Raw genomic sequence first — 26,754 nt, 5'->3', positions numbered from 1 at the left:
ATATATATAAAAGAACAGCAAGAATAGAAAAGTACACAAACAGGACTAAAAGGGCCAGGGGTGTAGCTCAGTGGCTCAGTAGTGGAGCTCTTGCTTAGCAAGTAAGAGGCCCTGGGGCTAAATCCTCAACTCTGGAAGAGGAAAAAAAAAAATGAAGTGCGGAAAATGGGAAGCTCAAGCAAATAAAAAAGGTGGGTGAGTTACTCATAGAAAAAGCACAAACAGAAAACACAAAATAAGGTCACAGAAATAAATCCAAATACTTCAATAATTCAAATAAATATAAATGAACTCAGCCTACTGCTTTAACAACAGATCAGACTACACCAAATGTTCTTCAGTTAAAAATTATTTAAATCAGACTTTTAAAAAAATACAAAGAGAAGATAAACATGAAAGGCTAGAAAAAGACAGGCCAAGCAATACTAACCAAAAGCAATCTGGTCTAGCTATATTTATAGCAGCCAAAATAGACTGCAAAACGAAGACACTGGGAGAAATAAAAATGGCTACAATTGAGCCGGGTGTGGTGGCGCACGCCTGTAATCCCAGCACTGAGGAGGCTGAGGCATGAGGATTGCTGTGAGTTCAAGATCAACCTGGGCTACACGTGAGTTCCAGGTCAGTCTAAACTATACAGTGAGACCCTGTCTCAAAAAACCAAAAAGTAAAAACAAAAATGGCTACAATTAATTAAGGTGCTGCAATAATTCTAAATTTGCTGCATTGAAAAAAAATCTCAAAATAGATAAAGCAAAATCAGCACGAAATGAAAGAAATGGACAAATCTGTGGTAGCAAAAGATTTAAAGATCCATCTTTTAGTAATTAATAGATCGGGAAAGAATATTAATAAGGAATGGCAAGATCTACAGAGATGTAATTAAGAAACTGTTGTATTAGACCAACACAAAGTCCTGTACCTGAGAGAACACTTCAAGCACACGCAAGTCTTCTTCAGAACTGTCCTTCAGCTGGTTACAGAGCAGATCCTAACAGCTTCAAAGGACTAAAAGTCATTACAGCTGTGTTCTCTGGGGACAATGCTATGGAGCCAGAAAAAGCACTTTTTAGAGTGTGGTATTTATGGTTTGAAATGCTCATGTAACACAGCGTTAAATTACAAGTTTGGATCAAAGCACTCAGTTTTGATGGCAATCAGATATCAAAGCAGCCAAGAAGCAGACCCTTCCTCTGGAACTTGGAAGCTTCAGGGTCTGAAAGCTGCCAGAGAACTCATCTCTGTGAGACTATAAAATATCTGGACTTGAAGAAAACAGCCAGGATAACCTGAAAGGTTAGTTTGTTTTGGTTTGGATTTTAGAACTCTTAGTCATCCCTCCCAGGATGGAGGTGCCCACTTTCCACCTCTCACATCAAATCTAATCAGAAGGGCTTCGTGGGTCCCTTCAGGAGCCTGTGTATAGTACTAGGGGCTGTGGAACACAAGAAGAGCAAAAAGCTTCAGCCTGAGATATAGCAGGGCGCACACACAGCCAGCGATCCCTCTACACAGGCACCCAGTGGGCACCCAGTCTCTGTCGACCAGGGTGGGCAGTGAAGAGATCAGCCCAAGGCCATGTCAATCCCACCCCAAAGCTTCTGGAGCCTGACGGGTGGCAGCAGGAAAGGTGCCAAGGGGGCAGCCCACAACATCAAAACAGCACGGAGCCACGGGACTTGCTATCAGGAGGAAAAGCGTATCATGCACAGCAGGACCCACGCACAGGGCTCCGCAGGACGCACGGAAATGCCCATGACAGAAAGACTTGGTTTCAGATCCCTGCCAGACAAGCAAGATAGCAGGAAACCATCTTCAGACAAAAGCCCCAGGTGAAACTTTAGGGATCCCCCTCCCCACCCAGCCCTGGAGCTGGGGACTGAGGCAGCAACAAGTGCCGGATTGGCCCGTGCAGGCCTAGGACCTGGAGGGACCCGTGGCCCTCCTGGACCCCCAAGCCCCACCCCGAAACTGCGGTTCCTTCACCCAGTCACTCAGAAGTTTATTTCATTTGCTCTTGAAGGATGCTTACTTAAGCGCCACGATCTAAGTACTATACATGTATAATACCCTATTCTGTGAGGCGGCTTACGTCATCAATCATATTTTACAGAGGAGGGTACTTAGGCAAAAAGGACAAAAGAACATAGCACTGGGAAGAGCTGGGCTTCAAACCCCAGCCCAGTGACTCCAAGTTGTGTCCCTGTCCCTGTGCCAGGTCCTGGTCCCCACCCGCCCCACCTGCACAGGCCCCTGCAGCCCCACCTTTGGGCCTCCAGCCCTGAATTCATCTTTGACTTCTCCCTCCAACACCCTCCACCACCACCCCACCACCCCACCATCCCAAAACCGTCAAGAAAGGCGCCTGTTCCACCTTCTGCCCACAAGCAAACTCAGCCTCTTCTCCCACTGTGGGGGGCCTGGGTGGTCTCTCAGGCTTCAACTCCTGCCCCACTGGGTTCTTTCTGGTCTTCACTCAACAGCCAAGCGGACCCTTTTAAATGGAAGTCTCTCCTCTGTGCCAAGTCCTGCCGTGGCTCCCAGTAAAAAGGCAACTGAAGGGCCCTGCCTGACCTCTCTTCTCCCAGGGCCTCATGGGGCTGCCTGCCACCTCTGAGCCTTTCCCAAGCCACCCTGTCTGTGAGCTCCTCCCACACTGGTCTCCGGCTTCATTCGCTGCAGGGTTCCTACCTAGGGGCCCGCATGCAGCAGCGACGACCTGGCCTGTCCGGCCGACATTGGCCAGAGTGATGCAGGACTCATGTACGAGCTTGCTTGCCTTCTCCCACTTTCTTGCTCCCTTCCTTCCTTCCTTCCTTCCTGCCATTCAAGACCCGGTACTGCTTAAACCGCAGAATCTCGAACTCTAATGCCCAATATACTCATTGTTGGTGTGGTACAAAGCTCCATACTTTGTTATTCTTTCTTTTATTCTGCAATAATAATCCATCTGCTCAACCGACGGTGGACCCCCTGTGGGCACCTACGGTTTCCCTTTCCCATGTCTGCCTTCCCACCCCACTGTTACAGGGCCAAGCACACACAGTGCTCAGAGCACACTAGTAGAAGGCCACAGAAAGCCTTTCTCATCGTATTCAGTTTCTACAGTAAAGCATATCTTTTGCAGTGAGGACAAACTATGGGATTAATCCCCAGGCCAAAGCAAGTCAAAAGTCACAGGTCTGAGCGTTGTTTTCCTCGAGGGAGGAGGCACATGTTGCCAAAAGTACAGGTGGTGCCACCAAGGTCACCTGAGGCCACCCTTGCTCGGGGAGGCTGCGCGTGCTGCTCGTGGTCGTGTCTGCAAGGGCACTGTGGATTCTACACACGCTTCTGTGGGGTGGCAGTTTTCACAATTAGAGCAGGTCCCCCACGGTTTAGATGCAGGAGTACAAATGTGCTTTAATATTAGGAAATCGGTTCATATGATTTGCTGCCTTAACAGACCAAAGGGAAAATCCTATGATCACCTAAAAAACTGGAGGACTATAGTTAATAAATCAACACCCCTTCATATTTTTTTGGAAAAGTGAAAGGTAAACTTAGTAGTAAGGGGACGCCTCATAACCCAACAAAGTATGCCTTCAAAATTCTCGTTAAAGCACTGTATTACTTAGCAAGACCTTGTCTCAAAATAAAAAATAGAAAAGGCCGAGGACGTAGCTCAGTGCAAAGGTCCTGGATTCAATCCCCAAAGGCCCACCCCAAAAATGTTTTTAGGGCTATGACAAATAAATGATTGCATGTAGGGATAACAATCAGGGGAGACATAACTGTAAAGACGCCTGCTTTTCCTGCTCAGATGCACCATCAAGCTAAATAAATCAACCCAGGGCCGAGGCAAAGGTAGGAAGAACTGGCAGTTGAGAATGTGAACTCTGGCCTCTGGCTGCTGGGGTTCCAATTCCAACTGCGCCTGTTCCTACCTGTGTGGCCTTAAGCAAGTTATTTAACTTTTTCATGCCTCTTTTTTTTTTTTAAATCTGAAAAACAAAACGGGAATGATAGGACAAAACGCACAGGGTTCTCCTTGTAAACTGTGTGGATTTAGAGCAATGTCTGACTTATTACATGCTGTTTAGGAAGGACGCCGTTATTATTATTCAAAAGCAGTGCCTTCAGAATCTGCAAACAAGCCTTGAAACTGGGGGAGTTGAACAAGGTTTCTGGATATAAGGTTAATATACAAAAATGAAAACTAGGGCCAGAGATGCAGCTCACTGGTTCCATCATCTGCCTCACAAGCCCAAGGTCCCCAGTTCAATCCCCAGTACCAAAAATAAAGGAAAACAAAAATGAAAATTGTGCTGGGGATGAGGGCACTGGCATGTAATCCCAGCTATTTGGGAGGCTGAGGCAGAAGGATTAAAAAATCAAACCCAGCCGGACGTGGTGGCGCGCACCTGTAATCCCAGCACTCCGGAGGCTGAGGCAGGAGGATGCTGTGAGTTCGAGACCAGCCTGGACTATATAGTGAGTTCCAAGTTAGTCTCAACTACATAATGAGGCCCTGTCTCAACAAACAAACAAAAAAAGATCAAGCCCAGGGGCCAGGGATTTAGCTCAGTGGCACCACGCCTGCCTCACAAGGTCAAGATCATGAGTTCAATCCCTGGTACCAAAAAACAAAACAAAAGAAAGATCAAGCCCAGCCTGGGAAATTTAGTGAGAATTTGTCTCAAAATTTAAAAATTAAAATAGATGAAAATGTAGTTCAGTGTTCTTCGGCATCAAATCCTGGTATTGCTAAAAGTAATTTTAAAAATTAACAAAAAAACAGTATCTTCTGTATATGCGCAGAAACAAAGTTAGAAAATGTAGTTCTTTAATTTAATTTTGTTTTTGCTGCTGAGGATTGAATATGTGCTAAGCATACATTCTACCACTAAGCAACACTCCTGCCCAGAAAATTTAATTTTTAAAATGACCATTGGATTCTGGCGCCTGTCCAGAGTTCGATCTTGGTACCAAAATAAATAAATAATAAAAAATAAAATGACCGTTGGAAATATGGCTTATTTATTTATTTTCCTGAATAAACCTAACAAATATTCATGATCTTTAGAAAAAAAAAATTGCAAACTCTCATTGACAGATAATGAGGGAAGATTTAAACGAATGAAACTATATATCATATTTATAAATTGTCAAATTTACTACTATAAAGCTGGTAAGTGTCCCTAAATTGTGCCGTAGACTTAATACGCTTCTGATTAAATTGCAACAGGGTTTCAACAGACATTGCCAAGCTAATTCTAAAACATACAGGAAAGAGTGAAAGACCTAGAAACCCACAACATTGTCTGGTGGTGGCAGGAGTGTTACCCAACCAGGTATCCAGCTACTTCTCATGCCCTGATGAATAAAAGTGTCATATTAGACCAACGGACAGCAGCAAGGGCCTGAAAACCGGTCCACACACACCGAGAAACTTGATGGCCCACAGGAGCGGCACTGCGGGCCTCTGGGGGAAAGATGTACTCAGGAAGAAGCACCGAGGCCCTCGGCAATCCACAGAGAGAAGGAATTACAAATGAGTTCCCAATTCAAGCTGAAAACAGATATCAACCCTAGGTGGATTAAAGACTTAAATGTAAAAGGAAAAACTAAGACCACTGGAAGATGAAAGAAAGGGTGATTTTCAAGATTCAGCTTGGGGACTGTTTCAGCCTCCTGGGCCCCTGTCTTTACAACCGTCTGTGTGTCCCTCCAAGCGTCTTGGAATCAGTTTAATTCATCAGCATCATCTGCTCTACCTTACACGCACAGCCATACCCCCACCCCATCATGATGGTTCACCTGCACCTCGAGTCTGAAAATTGGGGCCAGTGAAATAAGACACTTCTCAGAATAACTACAGATGCCCAGTTACGTGAAGAAAGGCTTCACATTGCTGGCCATTAGAGAAATGCAAACTGAAAAACTGAGGTTCTACCTTTCCCCCGCCCCAAAGAATGGCCATCATCATCAAGAAATCAAACAATAACAAATGTCGGTGAGGTTTTGTGAGGAAAGGAACCCTCTCCGCTGCCATGGGGGAGTAAACTAGCACAACCACCATAGAAATCAGTATTCCTCAGAAAACCGAAACATTTGACCCCAGCTCTTCCCTTTCTAAGCATATTCCTGAAAGAACTAAAGACCTTCTAGCACAGGGACGCAACAGCAAAATCTTGGAAGCAGCGTATATTCCCATCAACAGGCGAATGGATAAAGAAAGTGCAGTGTTTACACACAGTGGAGCACGACTCTGCACCAAGGGAAACAAATTTGAGCCATTTGTGGGAGAGGTATGCACCTCAAGACCATCGCGTTCAGTGAAATAAATCAGACTCACAAGCTGAAATATTGCACGGTGCCTCTTATAGGAGAAATTCAAAGTATAAATAAAGAACAAAATGAGATATGATAGGAATCAGGGAGACAGAGCTTTCTCACATGGGAAGGGGATGGAGAGATGGTGGAAAAGCAGAGGAGAGGGAAAAAGAAGAAAAAGGGAACGGAGGTGTGTTGTGTACGTGTGTCCACTCCACACAAGGAGCGCAAACATCGTGCGCTGCAAATAGTGCAAATAAATAAATAAATAGGAAGCAACCAGGGAAAACAGAAGCCAGGTCTGGCGGGAGGTTGAAGGTCATGGGGCAGCCCCTCAAAGGGATTATGGGAGCTCAACTTCTTTCTCTTCCTCTTTTGTATTCCTGGGCCATGAGGTGAGCATGTAGCCCAGGCTGGTCTCGAACTCACATGATCCTCCTGCCTCAGCCTCCCGAGTGCCGGGATTACAGGCGTGCACCACCATGCCCAGCGTGGTGAGCAGCTTTCTTCCCTCACTCTCTTCCTACCACAGAGCAGCGCCTCCCGCAGGCCCAAAGCAGTGAAATCCCCACAACTGTGGACCAAAATAGCCCTTTTTACTATATAAACTGGTTCTCTTGGACATTGTTACGGTAACAGAAAGCTGACCAACAACAGCAAGCCACCATCACCTGTTGGGCCTGAATTTTGAGTCACCTCCTCACTGGTCTCCCACTCTTGCCCTTGTTCTAGCACAGCACCCTGAGTGATCCTTTTACCTAAATCCAGCAGAGCCATTCTGCTTATAGCCCCACTGTGGCTTACTATCTCAGTCAGGGAAAAAACCTCCCTGGGGTCTTCAGACCTCACTTGCTTCCCCGCTGATTTCCCCTCTCACACCTCTGTGTGGCTACACCTGCCTCACCAGCCTCTGGCAGCGAGCACCAAGGCCAGCCCAGGCAGGTGGAGCCAGAGAGGGACACACAGACGGGGAAAGTGAGAGCAGTGTGCCGCTGTTTCCAGCGTTTGCCAGTTTCCAAAGGGTAAACACTGCTCCCATGGCCAATCTTAAGATAGCATTGAAATGCCAGTCAGTTCTAGGAACTGTAACAATCGAGCCTTGTGAGCGGGTGCACGCCGGTTCGCAGAGTCCAGTGCACCCTTGGCACAGCGCTGCTGGCCAGCTTGCGTGGTTCTATGCTGTCGTTATTCTCTTATGTTTATGGAGAGGTTTTCACGAAAAACTGTGTGTAAGATCTATGGATGATCCTTGCGGAAGAGCAAGGGGGAGAGGCAGGATCCTGGGGCCCAGAATGGGGACAATAGGAGCTGTGTTCTCGCCCTCTCCCCCAGCACCACTCCTCTCTCAACTCAAAGCAAAACTCAGAAACACTTCCAGTGTGTGTCTGGTTCCTCGGGTGACCGGGAGCCAAGCCAGGTAGGCGAGGTCAGCCAGGGCCTGGAGCTCTGGAGATGGGGAGGAAGGAAAGAGGGCCTCAGCGAGGCTGTGCTGGAGCGGAGGCCCGTGTGCCGGCCATGACCCTACGTGAGCACTGTGAGAAGTCCTCCCTCAGTCTACAGGGGCACAGGGCTGAGGTGACTGAGATCAGACCTCAGGGTCAGAAGAAAACCTTGGACCTGAGTTCCAGATCCACCTCAGATTACTAAGAGGTCCCAGGCAACTGGCCTCAAATCCACCTATAAAATGGACCTACTCGCTGCCACCACCACCTGCCCCCAGCTAGGCAGGGCTTCACGGACCCAAAGGAAACCTCCTCTAACACCACGGCCTCTCACCATCCCCCCTTTTCCCCAGGTGGTGCCCCTCACCCCAGGCTCTGGGTAAGGGAAATGGCCTGGGCAGGCACTGAGGGCTCCCCAGGGCCATAGGCCAAGTGCCTTCATTTCTTCAGAGTCCTGCCCACAACCCAGGGAGGGCCACTCCATCGTCATCCCCCCAGTGGACCCCGGAGGCAGCTGAGGCTCCAGAGGCCAAGGAGCCTGCCGAAAGTTGCACCCAGCCAGAGAGCCGCTGAGCTGAGCTATGAACCCAAGGAACCAATACTGTCACTGATCAAGGGTGTCAGGCCATTGGGGCTGGGCCTCCCACTGGCAGATTAAGAAGCCGGAAGTGTCCCGGACGTGAAGGGCTGACAGCCACCGCCCACCTGCACAGTGAGGACAGACTAGCCAGGCCCTGGACACTCCCAGCACCTATGCAGGATGGCCCAGGAGGGAGAATGTCCTTGGGAACATGATGTGAGCATCCATGGGGGTCCCGGATCTCTCAGGGGGTGGACACCCACAGGCTTTCTGTTTCCCTGCTCAATGCCCTGGGCCCATGGGTGTTCCCAGCCCCTGCTCTTGCCCTCTGGCTGACCTTGAAACAAGTTTGACCGCATGTTGTAACCCAGATCATAGTAGTCTGAAAAGATGGAGGAGATTTTCACAGGACTCTGGGTCCTACTGGACCACGAGCTTCTCTTCTTCTGGCCCTCCAAGACTTCACTGATGACCCTCCGAGCCTGGTGGACGAGCAGCAAAGGATGGGAAAGAGGCCCCCTAACTCCCCTCTCTCTGACCCCTCTCACCTCTCACACAGCCCTAGATGGCAGCCCTCAAAACCTCCACGGCTGAGGAGCTGGAGGATTGGAAGCCCTGCCCCAGCCCCACTCCTTGGTCCCTCCCGAGTGGGCCAGGAGTGTCAGGGATGGTGGTCCTCCTAAAGCCTGCCCCTACATTGAGCTCTACTGTGTGCTGTACCAAGGGGGCCCCACGGCGTGACACTATTCCCACCATTTTATACCTGAGACCACTGGGCTCGGGGGAGGCCAGACTCACCCACTCCCGTGCGTGGCTGGGGACCCAGGAGCCTTGGTTTGCTCCCCACAACCACAGCAGCACACACATCAAAGCCCTTAGCTTTCACCCAGGCCAGCTCCTTTCTTGTAGTAATGGGGAAACTGGGGCCTGAGAGGTAAAGCCTAGACCTTGGAGGCCTAGGGAATCTGGGTTTGAGTTCCAGTTCTGCCATATAGCACCTCCTGTTCCTCTTTGGGCCTCAGTTTCTCTACTTGCAAAATGTAGTAGAGGGTAGACCTACAGGGTCTTTGAAGTAGACCTTCACTGGCTCAATGATCCTTCTGATACAGGGCAGAAAAACCAGGTGTTGACTGGAGCCTGGGACGACAGCACCCATGGCAGTGATGAGAGGGCCAGTGAGGGGTCAGCACCACACCTTCAATTCAGACGGGCACAAGTCCCAAGGGTGGGCAGGGCGTTTCAGATTGTAACCTCCCAGATTGTCTGATGATCTGATGGGTGAGGTCGCTGTATCTTCAGATGACAAATAGAAAAGGAGCCTGGGAGGGCCTGACCTTCAGTCTTAGTGAGCAGAGCTCCTCCCAAGCAGGGCACACACCTTCTGGGCCTTGGTTTTACCAGGTGTTTAAAAGGAAATACTGGGATGGGGATTTAGCTCAGTGGTTCCACAGCCTGCCTTGCAAGTACGAGGTACCAAGTTCAATCCCCGGTACCAAAACAAACAAAAAAGGAAATACTATTTCCTGCCTGGCTAACAGTACCATATGGTTGCTATGAAGGTTGAGATGCTGGCTCTGATTATGTGTCAGAATGCCAGAGCAGGGAGGTTGCTTAGCATTTGACCAGAAATAGCAGGTGAATTTTATCTCCAATTTCAGTTGATTAGAATTGCCTGCCTAGAATGCCGTATCAGGTGGGAAGGAGTGTCAGCATTGATTAGTCATGTCTGCCACATATGCAGGAGGGGCCAGCTGTAGTCTGTGTGCCAAGAATTTGTCAGCCCAATCTAGCCTCTCTGCTTCACTTTACAGATGTAGATACTGATACCCACGAGGGAAAGTAACTTATCCAAAGTCACCCAGAATTCAGGAGCAGAGCCAAGATTCAAACCTAGGTCTTCTGATTCTCAATAAATGTCGTCTGTCTGCTAGGTGTTGCCTATCTTTGGATATTTCTGCAAAATGAAAATGTCCAATTCAAACAAAAAGCTATATAAATGAAAAGTCATTTGGGCCAAGGCACTAAAATCTGCCCACCCAGTTTGGATTCTGGTCCCACACAACTGAGTGAACTTGGTTAATTTAACCCATCTTAGCCTTTGGCTCTTTACCCATAAGAAACAGGGATAATAACATGACTTTCCTTACAGGGTTGTTGCAAAGATTGGGCGCTTGCTTATACGCAGGAATGTGAACAGTGCTTGCCCCTGGCACACAGCAGTGCTCAGTAAATACTGTGTCCTGCTGTAGCTACTACTGGAGTTGCCCGGTTTCTTCTGTGTTCTCATTAAGTCTCATGAGGGACCCTCTGCCACCCTTAGCCTCCCGGCCCCTGCGTAGACACCTGCTCCTCGGAGACCAGCTGGTCCACCTCTTTGCTCCCAAACTTGTGGCGAATGTTGTCAGGGATGATGCTGCCCTTCTGGCTGGGAGGCGAACTCCTTCTTCGCTCCTGGGTCTTCGCGTTGGGGCCTTCGTCCTGCCGAGGCCCCTTCAGGAGGGAAACGCAGCTCTCCTTTGAGGAGGGTCTGGAGTCCCGTTTCTTCAGAGTCCCAAGCCCTGGGCCAATCCCCAGACAGTCCTTGCTGGCAGGGCTTGGCGGGGGAGGCCGGGCTTGCTCTAGGTGGTCTTGTCCTTGGGAGCTGCCTCTGGGGCTTGAGGAAGGCGGGGTCTGGGGCTTGAACTTGGAGGTGTCCATGCCCGGGGGGCTCCCCTTGCTGCTGTTCAGGGGGCTCCTGGGCAAAGGGGTTGCACCTGAACTCAGGGAAGAGAGACAGAGGGAGGGAGGGAGACCCACAGACAGATGAAGAAAGTGGAGACATTACGGGCACAGAGGCAGCTGGGGTTGGGGGAGTCACAGACACGGCCCAGAGAGCCAGGGGCAGGACCAGGGGGAAGGACACAGAGAAGCTAGAGAGAGACAGAGAAGTGGCCAGACTTCAGGCCAGGGCTGTCTCACGCTGCTTTTGACACTCGGGGCTACAGCCTCAGCCTGTGTGGCCTTGAGGCCCAGTCTTACGGTCTAGCAGCAGTGTGTCCTCTTAGAGACATGGAAATAATGGCGCATCTTACAGCCACTGGACTGCAACTTAGAGCACATTTTGTTTGGTTTGTTTTGGGGTCCTGCAAAGTAAACCACAGGCCTTCCCACCGAGTGACATCCTCAGCCCTCCTCATCTGTTTATTTTTTGAGACAGGTTCCTGTTACGTTGGCTAGATTGGCTCAAACTCACCACCCTCTTGCCTCAGCTTCCCAGAATGCTGGGGCTATAGGCCTGCACCACCACACCCGGGCAGAACACACCTAACAAGTGTGCACATTCTGTCTCAGTGGGCAACCTGCTGCCACCCTCAGCCCAGGTCACAGCTGCAAACTGCTGAGCTTCCCTCCAAGCCACTCCAGAAGGGTCCTCTGATCGTCCTCTTAAAAGATGCCTAGTTTTGCTTCACTTCTGTCTATCTCTGGGGTCAGAGTCTATGTGTTGCTGTTAAAAACCAAGCCAGGGCTTCTGTCCTGTAGCAATGGAGGCCGAGCTTCCCTTCCCACACCAGCAACCCCACTGCTCCTCTCTCTGGCCACTGGGCCTGCAGCTTGGTCCAGTTTATTTTTTATTTTTTATTTTTTTTTTGTACCAGGGATCAAACTCAGGTCTTTGTGCTTGCAAGGCAGGCAGCAGAACCACTGAACTAAATCCCTGGCCCCAGTTTAATTTTTTAAAAATCAGCAGGGAGCACAAATTCAGGCCCCCACTGTGCTGTCACTGAGAGGCACTGCTCTGGGGGCCCCTCACCCACCCAGGGGGGTGGTAGACTCTCCCCAGGGTACAGGGCACAAGGGAGATGCCCACGCTCCCCTGCTTACTTCCTCCTGGCCTTTCCTCCTCCCCACCCTTTGACCTTGCTGGAGTCATTTACAAAAGGTGAGGGGAAAAGTTTTCCAGACCAGATGGTCCCTTCCCTCCTGCTGAGCTGTGCAGTAGAGGTCTCTGGGGACAAGAGAGACCTCCAGGAGGGCATGGGGTCCCTCCTTAAAGGAGCAGAAGCAGACAGCAAAGAGTGAGCGTGCTCAGTCTCCTGCCTGGTCACCTCCAGCCCTTAGCCTGCTCCTGGGAAGACTGAGACCCAGCACAGGCTGGGGTGTAACCCAGTGAGAAGGCCCTGGGTCCAATCCCTAGCGCTATGCCTCCTCCTCTTCCTCCTACTAATTAATGATGACACAGATTATCAGTGTCAGGTTTGCCAAAAGCCAGAAGTCAGAAGATAAAAGTCCTAGTGTCATTCTGGGCAGTGGAAGAAGCTTCCAGCAGGAGTGGCCTCAAACTCCTAGGCCTGCCGGGTCCCCATCCACCTGCAACCCAGCCACCCTCACTCACCACAGGGGGACTCTTCTCAGAGCTGGCCTGCCAGGACCCCCAAAGCCAAGCTCCATCCCCTCCCCAGCTTTGTCAGCTCTGTCCCTCCCTCCCTGGGCCATGGCCCAGCACCTGTTCCCCCCGCAGCTGGGCTGCTCTGCTGTGGTACGTGGGCGTGGCTCCTCCGGGACAGGAGCGCCTGAGGATGGGACCGCAGGGAGTCAGAATCCCCAGGCCTGGCCGGACAGGAGAGGCTCAGCTACTCCTTTCCTCAGGCCAACAGGAGGCCTGGGAGGACGAGTGGGGACCATTCCTGGCTGTGTCACGGCCACATCCCAGCCTACCTGCTCCACGGCCAGGCTCCATCGACTCTCGCTCTGAGGCAGGTATTTCCTAGCTTGGTCCTGCAGACAAAGCGGCACACTTCACGTTCCCCTCTCAGACGACAGAGCCTCCTGAACAAGGGACAGGCCCAGCCAACAGGGAGGCCCTTGGCCAGGCCCCCACGTTACTGCTGCTGCCTTCTGGCATGGCCCGAACCATGCACCCATCACAGGGGCCCCCCGCAGACTCCCCGCCCTGTCCCTAGCTGCTCCTAGGACAAATGCTGCAGTGAATGCCCAGCCCCCACCCTGCTAACCTCGGCCTTCCGAAAATAGAGCGCTGGAACACCGCAGGCTGCTCCCTCCTGGGCTGGGAAGGGAAACCCAGTGCAGGACCCAGGGAGCCCCTCTAGTGTCTCCCAAGGCCTCTGCAGATTTCATATTTGTGGTTCTTTTTCCACGGGAAATCTTTTCTTTATTTCTCTTATTTTATCACACTTGGGGTTTTTATTATGCTTCTGTTAGATTAGTTGGTTGGTTGGTTGGTTTTGTGGGGTTTGTTTGCTTGGTTTGGTTTTTTGAGGCTAGGCTGGCCTTGAAATCACTATGTAGCCAAACTTGGCCTTAAACTCAAAGCAATCGTCCTGTCTCGGTCTCCTAAATTCTGGGATTACAGGTATGAGCCACCACACCTGACTTTTATCCTGGTTTTTGCATGTCGGAGTTGAACAAAATAAAACCAAGCCCTACGAGCAAAGATTCTCTATAATAAGAGAGAGCTGGAAAGGGTCTTTGAGAACTGTCAGTAAGTTTATAGTGGGTAGAAACCAGGTCAAATCTATTCCCTTGAAAAATTTCCCAGCAAAACAGCCTATTAATTTTGACATTATAATTATTTGGGGCTGGAGATAGAGCACGGCCATCAGTTAAATTTCCAGTGCCGAAAATAACTATACTAATATTAATCTGAGGATCATGTGAGTTCTGATGTGACAACCAGTGACCCCTGCTCCCTGCTGTTCTCGCCCTGTGCAGCCCCCTTGAACGTGGCTGGACCTGGTGATTTGCTATGACAAAAGTAGTGCGACATCGCTCCTGGATGAGATTAGCAGCTCCTGTCTTGTTTGCCCTCCTCCTTGGCTCCCTTGGTCGCTGGGCCTGAGGAGCAGCTGCACTATGGGGAGACCCCTGTGCCACTGAGCATAGGTGACCTCGGGCCAGCCACACGTGAGAGACTCAGACCCTTGTGCTAAGATCTGGATGAATCCTGCCCCTGAGGGGACTTGGGACTGGACCCTCCTCCTGTTGGTCCTCGATGTGAAAACACAGCCCAGACGACACCATCACTGCCACCTGTGTGGATGGTGTCACATCTCCAGCAGGAGCTTAGTGTGGAAGGCGGCTGCCATCGGTGACTCCATCTGGTTTTATTCTTGTCCTCTGCCCTTCTCTGACTATGGCCTTCACTCTGCATTCCTGTGACCCTGCTGGTTTTTCCATGTGGATTCTGGGAATGAGCTGTTGACCACAAACTTGACCCAAAGCAAGAATGCCTGCCCTCAAGATAAGAGCTTGAAACACCTGCCTGCCTGGAGCTCCCAGAAAAGCCTATTTCTGCAGGAAACCCCAGCCTGGGTCTTCATATAAATACCTCCACTTCTCCAGAGACCTAGAAGGGGGAACTTGAGCCATTAAAATGTCGCCTCCTTCCAGGTTTCTAGCAACTCAGTGAAGCCTGTTTTCTTTAACCGCAACCCTTTTGTCTTGGGAGTTGGCTTTGAGAGCTATTGAGCTTCTAAGAAAACAGTAGAAAGTGTGAGATCATAAACTTGGACTTTGGCTTAAGCACTTAGGTTTAATCTACTAACTTGATGGCCATTTGTTACACAGAAGTAGATGACAAATATGTATTTTGTACTGAGAGTTGGTGTTGCTATAACAAAGAGCTAAGAATATGGGTGTGACTTGGGGACCATACAGCAGGCAGAACCTTGAAGGATTCTGAGAAACAGAATAGAAGAAGCCTGCACTGCCTCCCAGCCTTAGAGGATGCTGCCAGGTAGGGCACAAAAAGAACTAGAGACCATGTTATTAGCAGCAAAAGGAAGAAAGGTCCTTTATACACTGGCAGAAACTTGGTGACATTATCATCCAGGGATGTGGCAGATGACAGAATATGTCACTAAGGAACTGAGGGGTTCAGCAAAGGACATTTCCACACAGCCTTGGAGGTGCCCCCTGGTCCCCTTCTGCTGGGACAGTGAGAGGTGGAAGGAGGGGGAAACTGAGAACTGTGCCTAGGAAGTTGCAGGGTTTGAGAAATCCCATCCTCTCCAGATGTCAGAAGGTGTAAGTTTCAGAGAAAGTTCTGGGGCACTGCGAGGAAAAGGAAGCCACCCAGAGACTGAACGTCTGTCATTAAACCTTAGAGCAAAGGAGCGGGTGTTTAAATCCACACACAGGGCTGTGCCTCACTCCCCTCTCTGTGGAACTCCGGGTCCTCTGGCAATCACAAGGGCTCCCCGGTACAGAGAGGGGTGGCTTCTGTCCAGTGGGGTGGCCTCTAAGTGTCACAGCTTTTGAGGAAACCTTATTAGTAAAAGTACTGCCAGCCAGAATGAAAGGAACAGAGGTGGGACAAAGTGAAAGAGACAAAGATTAAAAAGAAAAGACACCTCAGCTGGATGTGGGAGTCCTCAGGGCAGAGCTGGTGGGTGAAGACCCAACCCAAGGCCACACTCAGGGTGTGCAGGGCTGGAGTTCAGAAGCTGTGGACCGAGCTGACTCCTCAGGTCTCCTTCCTCACTGTTGAGTGCAATGCCTCATCATGGTGCCTGAGGTAACTAGAGAGACAGCCAAGCCACTAGCACAGGACAGGAAGGTCTCCCAGGAGCAACACCGGGGCCCCCAACACTCCTGAGCCTGATTTGTCCTATGGATTCTCAAGTGTGACCAGCACTGTCCCCAGATGAGACTTTGGAGATCCCGGAGCACATGCGTGGGCATTGCTAGTGGAAGGAACGTAGATCACTAGGAGCCAGAGGATGGACAGTGGCAGGCGCCAACTGTCCCTGTGACGCCCCTTGTCTCAGGGTAACTTCCTCCCCCTGGGTGAGGGTGACCTAGGGATTTGTTCTGACCAACAGAACAGGGCCAGTTGAGCAATGTCACCTCCAAGCTGCACCAGATGGACTCTTGTCTCGTTCTCACACCGTCTTCAGATGCTGCTTCCTCCCCACTCCTGTGACCCGGGGTCCCTGTGGAGAAGCCACGTGGCAAAAACTGAAGGGGCCGCGGCTGCCAGCTTGTGAGGAGCGGAGTTCTGCATGCGAGCGATCCTGAAGAGGATCCTTCTCCAGTTGACCCTGTAGCTGAATCCCAGCATCTGGACCCGCATCTCTGGCCCTCAGAACTGGAAGATGATTAATGCTATCATTTTATTTATTTATTATTTGGTAATGAGGATCGAACTCAGGACCTTCCACTTTCGAGGCAGGTGGCGGCATCACTGAGCTAAATCCCTGGCCCCAGTGCTATCATTTTAAGCCACTGCCTTCCAGCGTGACTTGTTACACAGTAAAGGGTGATCGATACAACACCTATACCAGGTCCTCCCACAACTGGTCAATGGGTGCAGCTTCACAAGGCCTGCTGAAGAGTTCGGAGTAACTGTGATGGCCAAAGTGGGGGTCAGAAAAGATGTAGACGGTGAGCATGGTGGACACACTTGTAATCCCAGCACTTGGGAGGCTGAGGCAGGAGAATTGCTGTGAGTTTGAGGTCAGCCTGGGTTACCAGCCTAAAAACCACATAATGAGACCCTGTCTCAAAAAAACGAAACAAAAAAGGGGGAAAGTTTTACACAGGTGGCATTAAGAGCCACATATCTTCAAGTTAGTGTTCTCCACCCATCTCATCCCCACCCCAGCCACTACCCCTTTAACGCGCTCTGTGGGGCTCCTTCTCTGCCCCAGTGCCACTGCCAGTCAGGAGCAGCATGGCCCAGCTGGCAAAGAAGGGTGGACTCACTGCCAGTTCTGACCTGGAGGAAGGTCCCGAGGGACCTCAGTGAAGGCAGGCGGTGGGTCTGGCTGCAGCCCGGCGCGTGTCACTAGAAGCCACCCTGAGTGGGGAGAAAGCAGGTGAGATCCCAGGTCCTGGGGGAGCCCTGCTCACCTCCAGGTCTCGGCCTCACCTCCTCTCGGTCTTTCATAACATCGGAAAGCCCAGGAGTGCAGACTAGAGCTGTCCAGGGACTGGGGGCGTCCAATGGATGGCTGCTAGGGAGCAGCCTTCCCCCACTGTGATTGGAGTTGCCATGGTGACCACTCCTCACAGGGCTCTGTTACCTCAGGGGGCTGATAGGCCCACCCTGGGGGAGAAGGGCCAGGAAAGAGCCAAGGCTTGGGGGCAGGAGGGGCCTTCATGTGTGAGCCACTCTCGTCCACTGGGCACCATGAAGTGCGAGGTTATGCACCAGGCATTGAAGACCCAGATGCCACCAAATGCAAAGGAAATTCTGGGAGTATAAAGGAAATTAGTAGAGAGCATGACTAACTCCGTCTAGGGGAAAGGAGCAGGGCTCGCAGATGGGCCGTTTGGGCAGTATCTTGCAGGAGGCATAGGAGCTCAGCACTTTAGACAGGACTAGAATATTGACGGCATGGGTATGTTTAAGAGCGGATCAGTAGGTCAAGGGGCCTTCACTATGGGAGCCGATGCACAGCGATCAGAGACCACGCAGTCAAATGAAAGCGGGATGGGCCAGCAAGGGGTTTCCCCTTCTCTGTGCGTCTCAGGCCTGCAGACGGAAGTTCATGCAGTAAACGGACTCCTTTTCTGCAGAGTGGAGAGGAGGCAGTGGGCACCAGGGAGTGCTGGCTGGCTCTGTGTCCATCAGCAAGGACAGGGGCAGGGGTGGAAATTGGGCTGTGTGAGTGGTGTCACGTTTGTGAACTGCCCGGCACAGCACCTGGCCTGGAGAGAAGTCACACCACACCCAGCACTGAGCTCACTGCACAGCCACCTGTCCGCCCACCCTTCACAGTCCCCAGGCTTCGAGCCTTGCATCCGCCTCCCCCTGGCCCTGGTCCTGGTCCTGGTCACCCCCTCACCTGTCTTGGGTGACACAAGACAGGTGTCTTCTTTTTCCTTTTGTCCCCTGTATGAATTATACATCACTGCACAGCCATCCTACCACAAGCCTGGCAGTTACACTCGTGTGTTATCTCATTGTTGTGGGGCAGGGGTTTGAGCATGAGCTGGCTGCTTCTCTGCTTTGGGGTTTCAGAAGGTTACAATTAAAATACTGGCTAGAGCCAGGCGTGGTGGCGCACGCCTATAATCCTAGCACTCGGGAGGCTGAGGCAGGAAGATCGCTGTGAGCTCGAGACCAGCCTGGGCTACGTAGTGAGTTCCAGGTCAGTCTGAACTACATAGTAAGACCCTGTCTCAAAAACAAAACAAAACAAAACAAAACACACAAAAAAACCCAAAAAAGATACTGGCTGGGCTGCAGTCTCATCTGAGGCTCACCTCGGGACAAATGTGCCTCCAGGCTCACATAGTCACCAGCAGGACACAGCTCCCAAGGACTTCACTGGACTAAGAGGCCAACCTCAGGTCCTTGTGCTATGGGCCCACAACATGCCAGAGTTCCACAAAGCCTGCAATGCCCTACTTGTTCCCCATCCTCTCCTCTGAACCCAGCCCCTCCATCTCTGCCAGTGCTCCCTGGGCCCCTGCCGCGTTGGCTCAGCAGTTTCTTAAAGAGGCCAAGCACATCTGCAGGGCTTGCTTCTCCACTTCCGCCAGGACTCTGAGTACTTCTGGGACCTTCCATTTTAAGAAACAACCCACCCTTCCACACCCCTACAGCGTTGCCTTACCTTTCCTGCTGTTGCTCTACTTCACCTCCTGTTGCGCTCAGCATATATCTCTTCTGGCTGCGAAGCCCATGTGAAACGGGACCAGGACTGTAGTCCCCTGCCCGGTCCCTGGCACCTGCACCTACAAGTGTCTCGTGGCAGGTGCTCCCTAAAGGTGTTGACTGAGGAACTCAGCCCTGGGAAGGGCAGGAGGCAGGGTCGTCACCACTCCTGACATCTGCTTGTAGGCCACCAAGGCACCAGGAGGGACCTGAAGCCAGCACAAGAAGGACTGCGTGGATCTGAGGCGCCAGGCACCGAGGCACCTGAGCGCAGTCTCCGTAGCTCCCATCTCAGCCGCCCCCAGTGCCCAGCTTTGGGGCTGGGTTCCTCCATCCCAGACATGGTCCATGGCCCTCTAGGACCACATCTTAACCCAAGGAGCCGGATAGTGGGGAGCCGGGAACCCCCCAGTAGATGAGGCCTACAATCCGTCCTGCCACCTCAAGGAGAGTCAAGAGCCTATTTCTGGGAAACAGGAAACAGGAAACAGGAAATGCAGCCTTTTGGGTCCTATGCAGACTCTCTCCCGGGCCCACCTGCATCCCAGGCCTCTCCCTCCACCCTTCCCAGAGAATCTAATTCTGAACCAACAAGGGGGCCTAAGGCAGAGGCAGTGCCCCTTTTGCCTGCTTCTCAGCGCTGTCTCCTGTAAGGCAGGGGCCTCTCTTTGGACTCTACTTGGGAAGGAGCTGCCCCGCTCTCGGGTACTGGGCAGGAAGGTGGTGCCCATTGGCCTTGGCTTGCTGTTTGGCTTCCTAGTACTGTTTCCTTCTTGCCTTTGGGTGCCTGACATGGGCAGGAGGAGGCTGCCTGTGCCAAAGTGGGAGGATAGAGCGGTATCCTCAGGGTGGCTTTCCCAGCAGGTGCTGGGGCTTCCTCCCTCCGTGGAGTCTAAGGAATGTGAAGGGAAGGGAGGTAGGGAGCCAGCGCCGAACTAGAGAGAGAGGCAGGCAGATGCACTGTTCAGAAAAGAAGTTTATTCCAGTGTTCTGAGGAACAGCAAGCTCTGCACAGAAATTCTAAAAACTGTGTCAACCTCCTTTGCCTAAGAACCAGCTGCAGGTCAAGCTGGGGTCACTAACCTGGGGCCAGCCACAGTGCAGAGGACAGACCCACTCAGGCCTTGCCGCCCTTCCCCTGCGGCACACGGGTCTCCGGGGGTGCCCGGCGGAACCACTCCGACCAGGAGCCGTCGTAGACGGCCACATCCGGCTTGCCACAGAGGTAGGCAGCCAGGGCGATGTGGCAGGCGGTGACACCCTTGCGGCAAGTGGCGATGAGGGGCTGTGTGAGGTCCACCTTCTTGGCCTGGAACATGGTGCGCAGCTCCTCTGGGCTCTTCTCGAAGCCATCCTTGGTCAGAAAGTCCATGAAGGGCATGTTCATTGAGCCACGGATGTGGCCCGAGCCCAGTCCTAGGGAGGACACAGCACAGGGGTCAGGGAAGGCATGTGGAGGGTGGGGACTAAGGGGACCCAGAGGCTACCGCCAGACATGGCCAGCACAGGGAGCTTTGCAAATAGAAAGAGCGCCTTTGCACTTTCTGGCACTCGGTTTGTTCTCACCCTTGATGCTGATGCTCACAACTTAAGACATCTGCACCCCTCTTCTAAAGCCTGTCTTGAAAGAGGGTTGCCCAAAATCATATCACTCAGGAAGACGAGGGCACGTTATGAGCATGGGCTCGGCCAACTAGCTGACCATTTCACTGGCCTTTACGTTGGGCAAATCACTCCACCTCTCTGCCCCTGTTTTGCCATCTGTAAAATGGACACAGCGATACAGCCCCAGCTCATGGGATTGTGGAAAACAGCAAACAGAACAAGCTGTTACAGAAGCTCTGTGCTGTGGTGCTTGCCAAGGACACCATGTGAAAGAGAAACAGAAGCCCGGCCTTCCAGGGGATTAGAATCCAGCAAGGAAGACAGATGCTAGATGACTTTATCCTAAATCCAGTATGATGTCACTCCACCTAACAAGTGAATACACTGGCCTTGACAAAACAAAATGGCTCACCTAAGGCCACACAGAGAGGATGACACTGGTCCCCTGGTTTTCCTGTGAGGCACGCGGTTGTGAAAAGAGCATGTGACCTGGTGTTAGACATAAGTTCAAATCCTAGCTCTGCCATTTGCTGGCTGGGTGACTTTAAGCCTCGGTTTCCCTTGAGGTAAGATGAGAATAGGGTATGCCCATGAGCAAGGGGAAAATGACCCAAAACAGCATGGACTACTGAAGCCAGCCCACCCACAGGGCCCTGGCCTCAGGTGCCCAACATGCCCAGGCTGCTGTTCTTCCCAGGCACCCTGCACCTGCAGACACCAGGCACTGGGAGGGCTCCCGATTCGGGTTTACGTCCATCTTCCTGGGCTCTGCTTCCACCCCAAATCCAACCACCACAGTAAGCCCAGACCATGGGGCAGAGCAGGGCCTGGTGACAGGAGTGGGAGGGAAAGGACCCGCCTGGCATGACCAGGGCACATCCTGGAGCCACCTGCAGCATCATGCCGCCAGGCAGGCCCTGCCCCTCTGAGCCTCAGTCTCCCCTCCTGTTGAATGGGGAGAGAGACCCCCTCAAACTTCACAAACACCTAGGGAAGTTTATCCGCTGCAGGTAAAAGTCCCTAAGTGACCCCAAGCACACAGGAGGTGTATACTCACACCAGAAATGTCCCAGGCCCTTGCCTGAACAAAGAAGATTCCACAAGAGTTCCTCTGACTGAACAAATACCCAACTTGTAAACTCCAGCAATACCTTCCTGTTTCAATATCATCTTTTTTGTCTGGAGACTTTAACTTGAGAACAGATGAGTGCACAGACTACTGTGAAAAGCTGCTGGTCCACCAGTTTCCAGAACTTTCTCCCCCAAGAAACCCAGCTTTATGTGATCAGCGATCAGCATGCAGGCCAGGGGCTGGGTTGAGGTGTATTTAGAAGCACAAACATCTGAATACTGTTCAGTTTCCTCCTCTGACAGATGAAAGAAGTCAGGGCTTCTGTGGCACTGGGGCAGCAGCTGAGGGGCTGGGGCCCTGGCTGGGCAATTTCAGCGTGCAAAAGCGAGTGGCAGGCAGTGCAGCGCAAGGTCAGCCTTGGCCAGAACCCTGGAGCAAAGCCAACTGGAAGAAAGGGCCTGGGGCTGGAAACAGGGCCTCCTCTGCTCCCCTCCCACACCCAGCATCAGCTTCACCTCATGGCAGCCCCTTCTCCCCACCCACATACCCTGCTTCTCAAAGCACCCCGACAGTCAGTAGTGGCTTCTCAGGGTCCTTCAATCCCCACAAAGCTGTAGACATTCCCTTCCCAACCCTGCTGGGAAAACCCTATGGGGCTCAGCGAGGGGAGGTAACTTCCCCAGGACACACAGTGTTGTGGCTGTGTCTAGATGTCCCTCACCTGAATTCGATCCCTGGCACAAAAAAAAAAAAAAATCCCTCTTACAAAAGCCAGGCATGGTGGTGCACGCCTGTAATCCCAGCACTCAGGAGGCTGAGGCAGGAGGATCGCTGTGAGTTCAAGACCAGCCTGGGCTACATAGTGAGTTCCAAGTCAGCCTTAACTACATAGTGAGACCCTGTCTCAAAAAACAACAAAAAAAATTTAAATAAATAAATAAATTTAGATGGCCCCTCAAAGCCTCATGCAGTCTTTGTCAAAGGTAGCTAAATCTAGAATGTGTGATGCTAGGATTAAGGGTGTGTGATTACTAAACCACCACATATCAGTGACTGGTTTGGCACCGTCCTCATCCCTGTAGTCTGAATAAGATAAAAGGAGCAGAAAGACACTGTTAAGGTCCTTTGCCTTTTCGACCTTGTCTGGACTATGTTGTTTCACCTCTGTGATGCCTGTTTGCCACCCCTGGCTTGGATTCATCCAACTATGGACTGAAACCTCTATGAACCGTAAATCAAACAAACCCCTTCCCTTTTAACTTAGGGTGTCGAGTGTTTTGTCTCAGCAATGAGAGAAAAGTAACACACACAGCAAGAATATATGAGGTCAGGTCGGTCAGACCCCAGAGTCTGTGTTCTTTGCAACCTTAAGCCTCCTTAGAAAAGGAAATTGAGGGCCAGGGATTTAGCTCAGTGTTGCTGCCACCTGCCTCACCAGCGCAAGGTCCTAAATTCAATCCCCAGTACCATAAAGAAAGAAAGAAAGGGAAATTGAGGCAGGATTACAGATGAGATGTCCTCTTGTATCTCAACTGCACAGATCTAGAAATTTGATCTATAGGTTAGGCAAAGAAAATACAAGTCAAGAGCCAGTGAGTTCCAGGTCAGTCTCAACTACATAGTGAGACCCTGTCTCAAAAAAAAAAAATAGTCAAAATGGTGAGTTTACATTCTTCAGGCTGCAGATAGGTGTGGATTTTCAAGGCCAAGAAACCTGTGTGGCCTTTCAGGCTTCCCTGCTGAAGTTGCTAGGGAACCCAGCCCTGTGAGGAGGGTGCCCAGGCAGTGTTCCTTGGTTCCGTGAAGCAACAGCCGGCAACCGCTTGGTGCAGCGACCTTTCCCCAGCTCCTGTGTTTACCACAGGTCACCCCACCCACAGCAGTGGCCTTGGGGAGCAGCCGGCTTTGATGCCTGCCGACCCAGGGTCAAAGCTTGGCCACATTGCCCGGCTAGGAGAGAAGCCCCTTCTCCTGGCCTCACCTGAGGGTCGAGACCAAGCCTGCCCTGTCCCCTCCCCCTGAGGCCGCTGCAAAGACCACATGTGAAGCCACACCTAGATGCACACTCGGGAAGCTGATTCCTACCCCGTTCCCCCACCACAGGAGCACAGGGCAGGGACACAACACTAAGGCCTCAGGTGGGTAGAAAGTGGCCTCAGGTTTCTAAGGCCCTGTTCCCAGCTCCTCCTTGGGGTCACTCCCTGCAGGCCCCTCACTGTCCCCACTGACTCCCCACCCTGCTTTACCTCTGGACCACTGAGCCCACAGGTGCCTCCTTTACCCCACCCCCGATGGGGGACCTGAACCCGGCAGAACCATATGTGCTTCGGAGTCCCCACCCATTTAATGTAGGAAGCAGCAAGTCCTCCTAGAGAATGACAGAGGGAGGTGGCATGTCAACCTGCGTCTCTCTCAATGGCCCTGGACGTTGATCAGCTCCTTATCTCTTCAGAACTGCAGTCACTGCTGCATTTGAATAAGTGTATACCTGCCCAGGTGGGTAGGGTGACAGGACTCTGATCATTTTATGACAGGGGAACCCAAGGCCAAGCAACTGGACTAAGGTCACAGCACAAAGGGGTGCTGCGCTAAAGTGAGAAGGGATGCTCTCTGCAGCTCTCTGGAAACTGCTGGAGGAGGTGAGGGTAGGGCCACAGAAGGAGCCAAACTTCAGAATTCAGGACTCTCAGGAGACATCGCCAGGAGTAGGCTATTTCTCTCTTCACCTCAGTTTCCTCATCTGTACAATGGGCGTGATATGAGTAGGCCTGGCATCACTTATTCTGCAATTGGCTTCCAAGCAGGCTGGAAAACAGCCAGAGAACTCCAAAGCTCTTTTCCCCAGGGGAAGCCTAAGAAGGGGCCTGAACCAAGGCCAGGAGAGGGCTGTGAGTGTCCTGTGCCAGGAGTCTCTGGCAGGTGCCAAACGAACTCGAATCTTTTACTCCAGATGCTCAGACAGCAAGCCAAGCAAGGAAAGCAGGGGGCTGAACAAAGCTGGGCAGGGAGGGCAGAGCCCTGCATTCTACTGGCTCTGCCACTAATGGGTCTTGACTGCCTCAGCCTCTCTGTGCCTCAGTCTCTCCTTTGTTTCAGACCCTGCAGCTCTAAGACTGTGCGAAACAGCTTTCCCCCCTCAGAGGCAGACAAGGGAAGAGACATTTTGCAACAAGTTAGGCAGAATGTTGCACTGCAGTTAGATCCTGCAGAGGGGCTCAGGCTGAGGAGAGAGCCACCCAGGAAGGAAGTATTGGCCACTAGTCCTGTGCCCTGTGCCCAGGAAGGGCAGAATGTAAAGTTCTTTCTGGGAAGGAGCATCTAGAACTCAGTACTTCCCCTTCTGAGACTGCCCTTGCCCCTCAAATAATGTAAACCCCTCTGGGGTGGGACAGAATGGGGTACACCTAAGTTTAGAGCACTGGTTTGAAACACGGAAGTCCTGGGTGCAATCGTGTCTGAGCCATCGAGCAAGTGGCTTAATATCCTGGCATCTACACCTCCTTGGGTGGGATAACACAGTGCCAAGCGTCTGGCATGAGCCGGCAGCTGCTATTAACAACTCAGACAACTGTAAACAGGCTGCAGCTGTTCAGAAAGATTATCAACCAAAGGTTTGCCCTTGGCAAGCACCAGTCTGGGACCCAGGGGAGCTGGGAATGGCACTGCTGGTGGCTGCAAGGGTTTCTTAGAGACTCAAGAAGCCAGAATGCCCTTGGGAGACTTCTGTGAGCGATACAAATGCTGGCTCGGGCATGACACTCTTCAATACACCCTAGTGCGCACGGGGAACTGGAGCCTGGGTATGTGCACTGATGGACACTTCTGCTAATGTTGGGTCACTTGTTAGCACATGGCCACGGCCACTCATACATAGGTCCTTGTGCATCGGAGCTGAAACAGTCTTTAGTCTTAGGTCCACCCTCTCATTTCAAACATGGAAAGACTCAGACCAGTGGAGGAGTCCGAGGGCAAAACCCAAAGAAGGTGCCAATCATCCTTACCCCGTCTTCCCCATGGACCACCTACCCACCAGGACACCTACCTACTGCATCTGGCTCTGGCTCTGTGCCCAGGTACCGCCCTTGGGCCCGTGAATCCACCAGCTGGAACCTTTTAGATTCAAGATTCTCCAGGACCTGCTCATAGGTTTTGAGCAAGGAGCGGTCCAGTGTAGCTTTGAAAACAGCAGGCTCTGGGTGTGAAGGTTCAGATGTCACGGGGTGTCCCTCCTTCAGCCAGTTCCGGAAGCCACCATTGAGCACTGACACCGTGCGGTGGCCAAACACGCGGAACATCCACCAGATTCGGGGAGCATAGAAGCAGCCCAGGTGGTCACCGTCGTACACCACCACGTGGGTGTCGTTGCCGATGCCCAGGCGGCCCACGTAGTCCCCGAAGTGCGCCTCGCTGGGCAGCATCATCTCGTAGGGCGACGCCGTGTCCCGGCATTCTTCTATATCAAAGAAGGAGGCGCCGGGCACGTGGCGCTCTTGGTACTCCTTGCGGGCCTCCCGGGTGCCCGGTGAGTACCAGGATGCGTCCAGCACCCGCAGGCCGGGCCCCAGCTTGCCACTCCGGATGGACTCCGCCAGCCACTTGGTGGAGACCAGAGCCCGGTAGAGCACCTGCTGAACCATGGTGGCAGCTCTGCGTGTCACCTGGCGCGGGTGGGAACCGGGAAAGAGACAGGCCTGAGAGGACTGTGTGTGCTGTGGGTGGGGATGGGAGGTTTTCCCCAGGGCACTCACCCAGAGTGTGCTGTCAACAGCACTCCAGCGGGACTGGGGCCCCAAGCTGGCAGGCCTGCGGAAGCCCTGGCAAAGCCGGCCCCGCCCCCTCGGTCCCGGTCCGGCCCTCCGCGCAGAAGAGGGTGGGGCAAAACTTTTTGAGCTCCCCTTTTAGAGAGCAGGCGGGGAAGGTGTCAGGCACCCGCTCTGCGGGTCCTGCCGGAAAGGAGCGGTGATCAAAGCCTAGGATGGGGGAAGACGGGCAAAAGGGTGGACTGCGCTGGAGTCCCGCGCGCCCCGGCCTGCGCCCTCGCCAGCGCTCCTGCTCCCTCTCTCGGCAGCCTGGGCTCGCTTGCGTGCGGTCCCCAACTCTCTGCCCACTGTCCTAGTTGGTTCCGGGGTTTCCGGGC

At 52.3% G+C, this 26,754-nt stretch overlaps 2 protein-coding genes across 8 annotated transcripts in view; both read right to left on the bottom strand.

Moving 5' to 3' along the window:
- The window catches only part of Tex33 (testis expressed 33), a 20,338-nt gene extending 3,020 nt beyond the window's left edge, over window positions 1–17,318 (bottom strand). The window contains exons 1-7 of one of the 6 annotated variants that reach the window (XM_010613655.2): window positions 17,207–17,318; window positions 17,054–17,134; window positions 16,611–16,810; window positions 16,183–16,268; window positions 13,033–13,092; window positions 10,681–11,090; window positions 8,675–8,819 (exon numbers count right to left, since the gene is read on the bottom strand). In XM_010613655.2, the coding sequence (XP_010611957.1) occupies window positions 8,675–8,819; window positions 10,681–11,090; window positions 13,033–13,054 (577 nt within the window). In that variant the 5' untranslated portion in view covers window positions 13,055–13,092; window positions 16,183–16,268; window positions 16,611–16,810; window positions 17,054–17,134; window positions 17,207–17,318. Of the gene's footprint in view, window positions 1–8,674; window positions 8,820–10,680; window positions 11,091–13,032; window positions 13,093–15,686; window positions 15,855–16,182; window positions 16,269–16,610; window positions 16,811–17,053; window positions 17,135–17,187 lie in introns of all 6 variants that reach the window. The other 5 variants (XM_010613646.2, XM_010613642.2, XM_010613662.2 and 2 more) reach the window with 5 other exon arrangements.
- A 2,584-nt stretch (window positions 17,319–19,902) lies between these two features.
- Tst (thiosulfate sulfurtransferase) overlaps window positions 19,903–26,754 on the bottom strand; it is a 7,919-nt gene continuing 1,067 nt past the window's right edge. The window contains exons 1-3 of one of the 2 annotated variants that reach the window (XM_010613600.1): window positions 26,366–26,748; window positions 25,660–26,275; window positions 19,903–20,356 (exon numbers count right to left, since the gene is read on the bottom strand). In XM_010613600.1, the coding sequence (XP_010611902.1) occupies window positions 20,058–20,356; window positions 25,660–26,254 (894 nt within the window). In that variant the 5' untranslated portion in view covers window positions 26,255–26,275; window positions 26,366–26,748 and the 3' untranslated portion in view covers window positions 19,903–20,057. Of the gene's footprint in view, window positions 20,357–25,659; window positions 26,276–26,365; window positions 26,749–26,754 lie in introns of those variants that run through there. The other variant, XM_010613590.3, reaches the window with a different exon arrangement.

This window comes from Fukomys damarensis, unplaced genomic scaffold (genome assembly GCF_012274545.1).
Source record: "Fukomys damarensis isolate Sample0158 unplaced genomic scaffold, DMR_v1.0_HiC HiC_scaffold_19, whole genome shotgun sequence".
In the NCBI taxonomy this organism is placed as follows: Eukaryota; Metazoa; Chordata; class Mammalia; order Rodentia; family Bathyergidae; genus Fukomys; species Fukomys damarensis.
The sequence above is the reverse complement of the archived record's forward strand: the minus strand, read 5'-3'. Positions and strand labels throughout refer to the sequence as shown.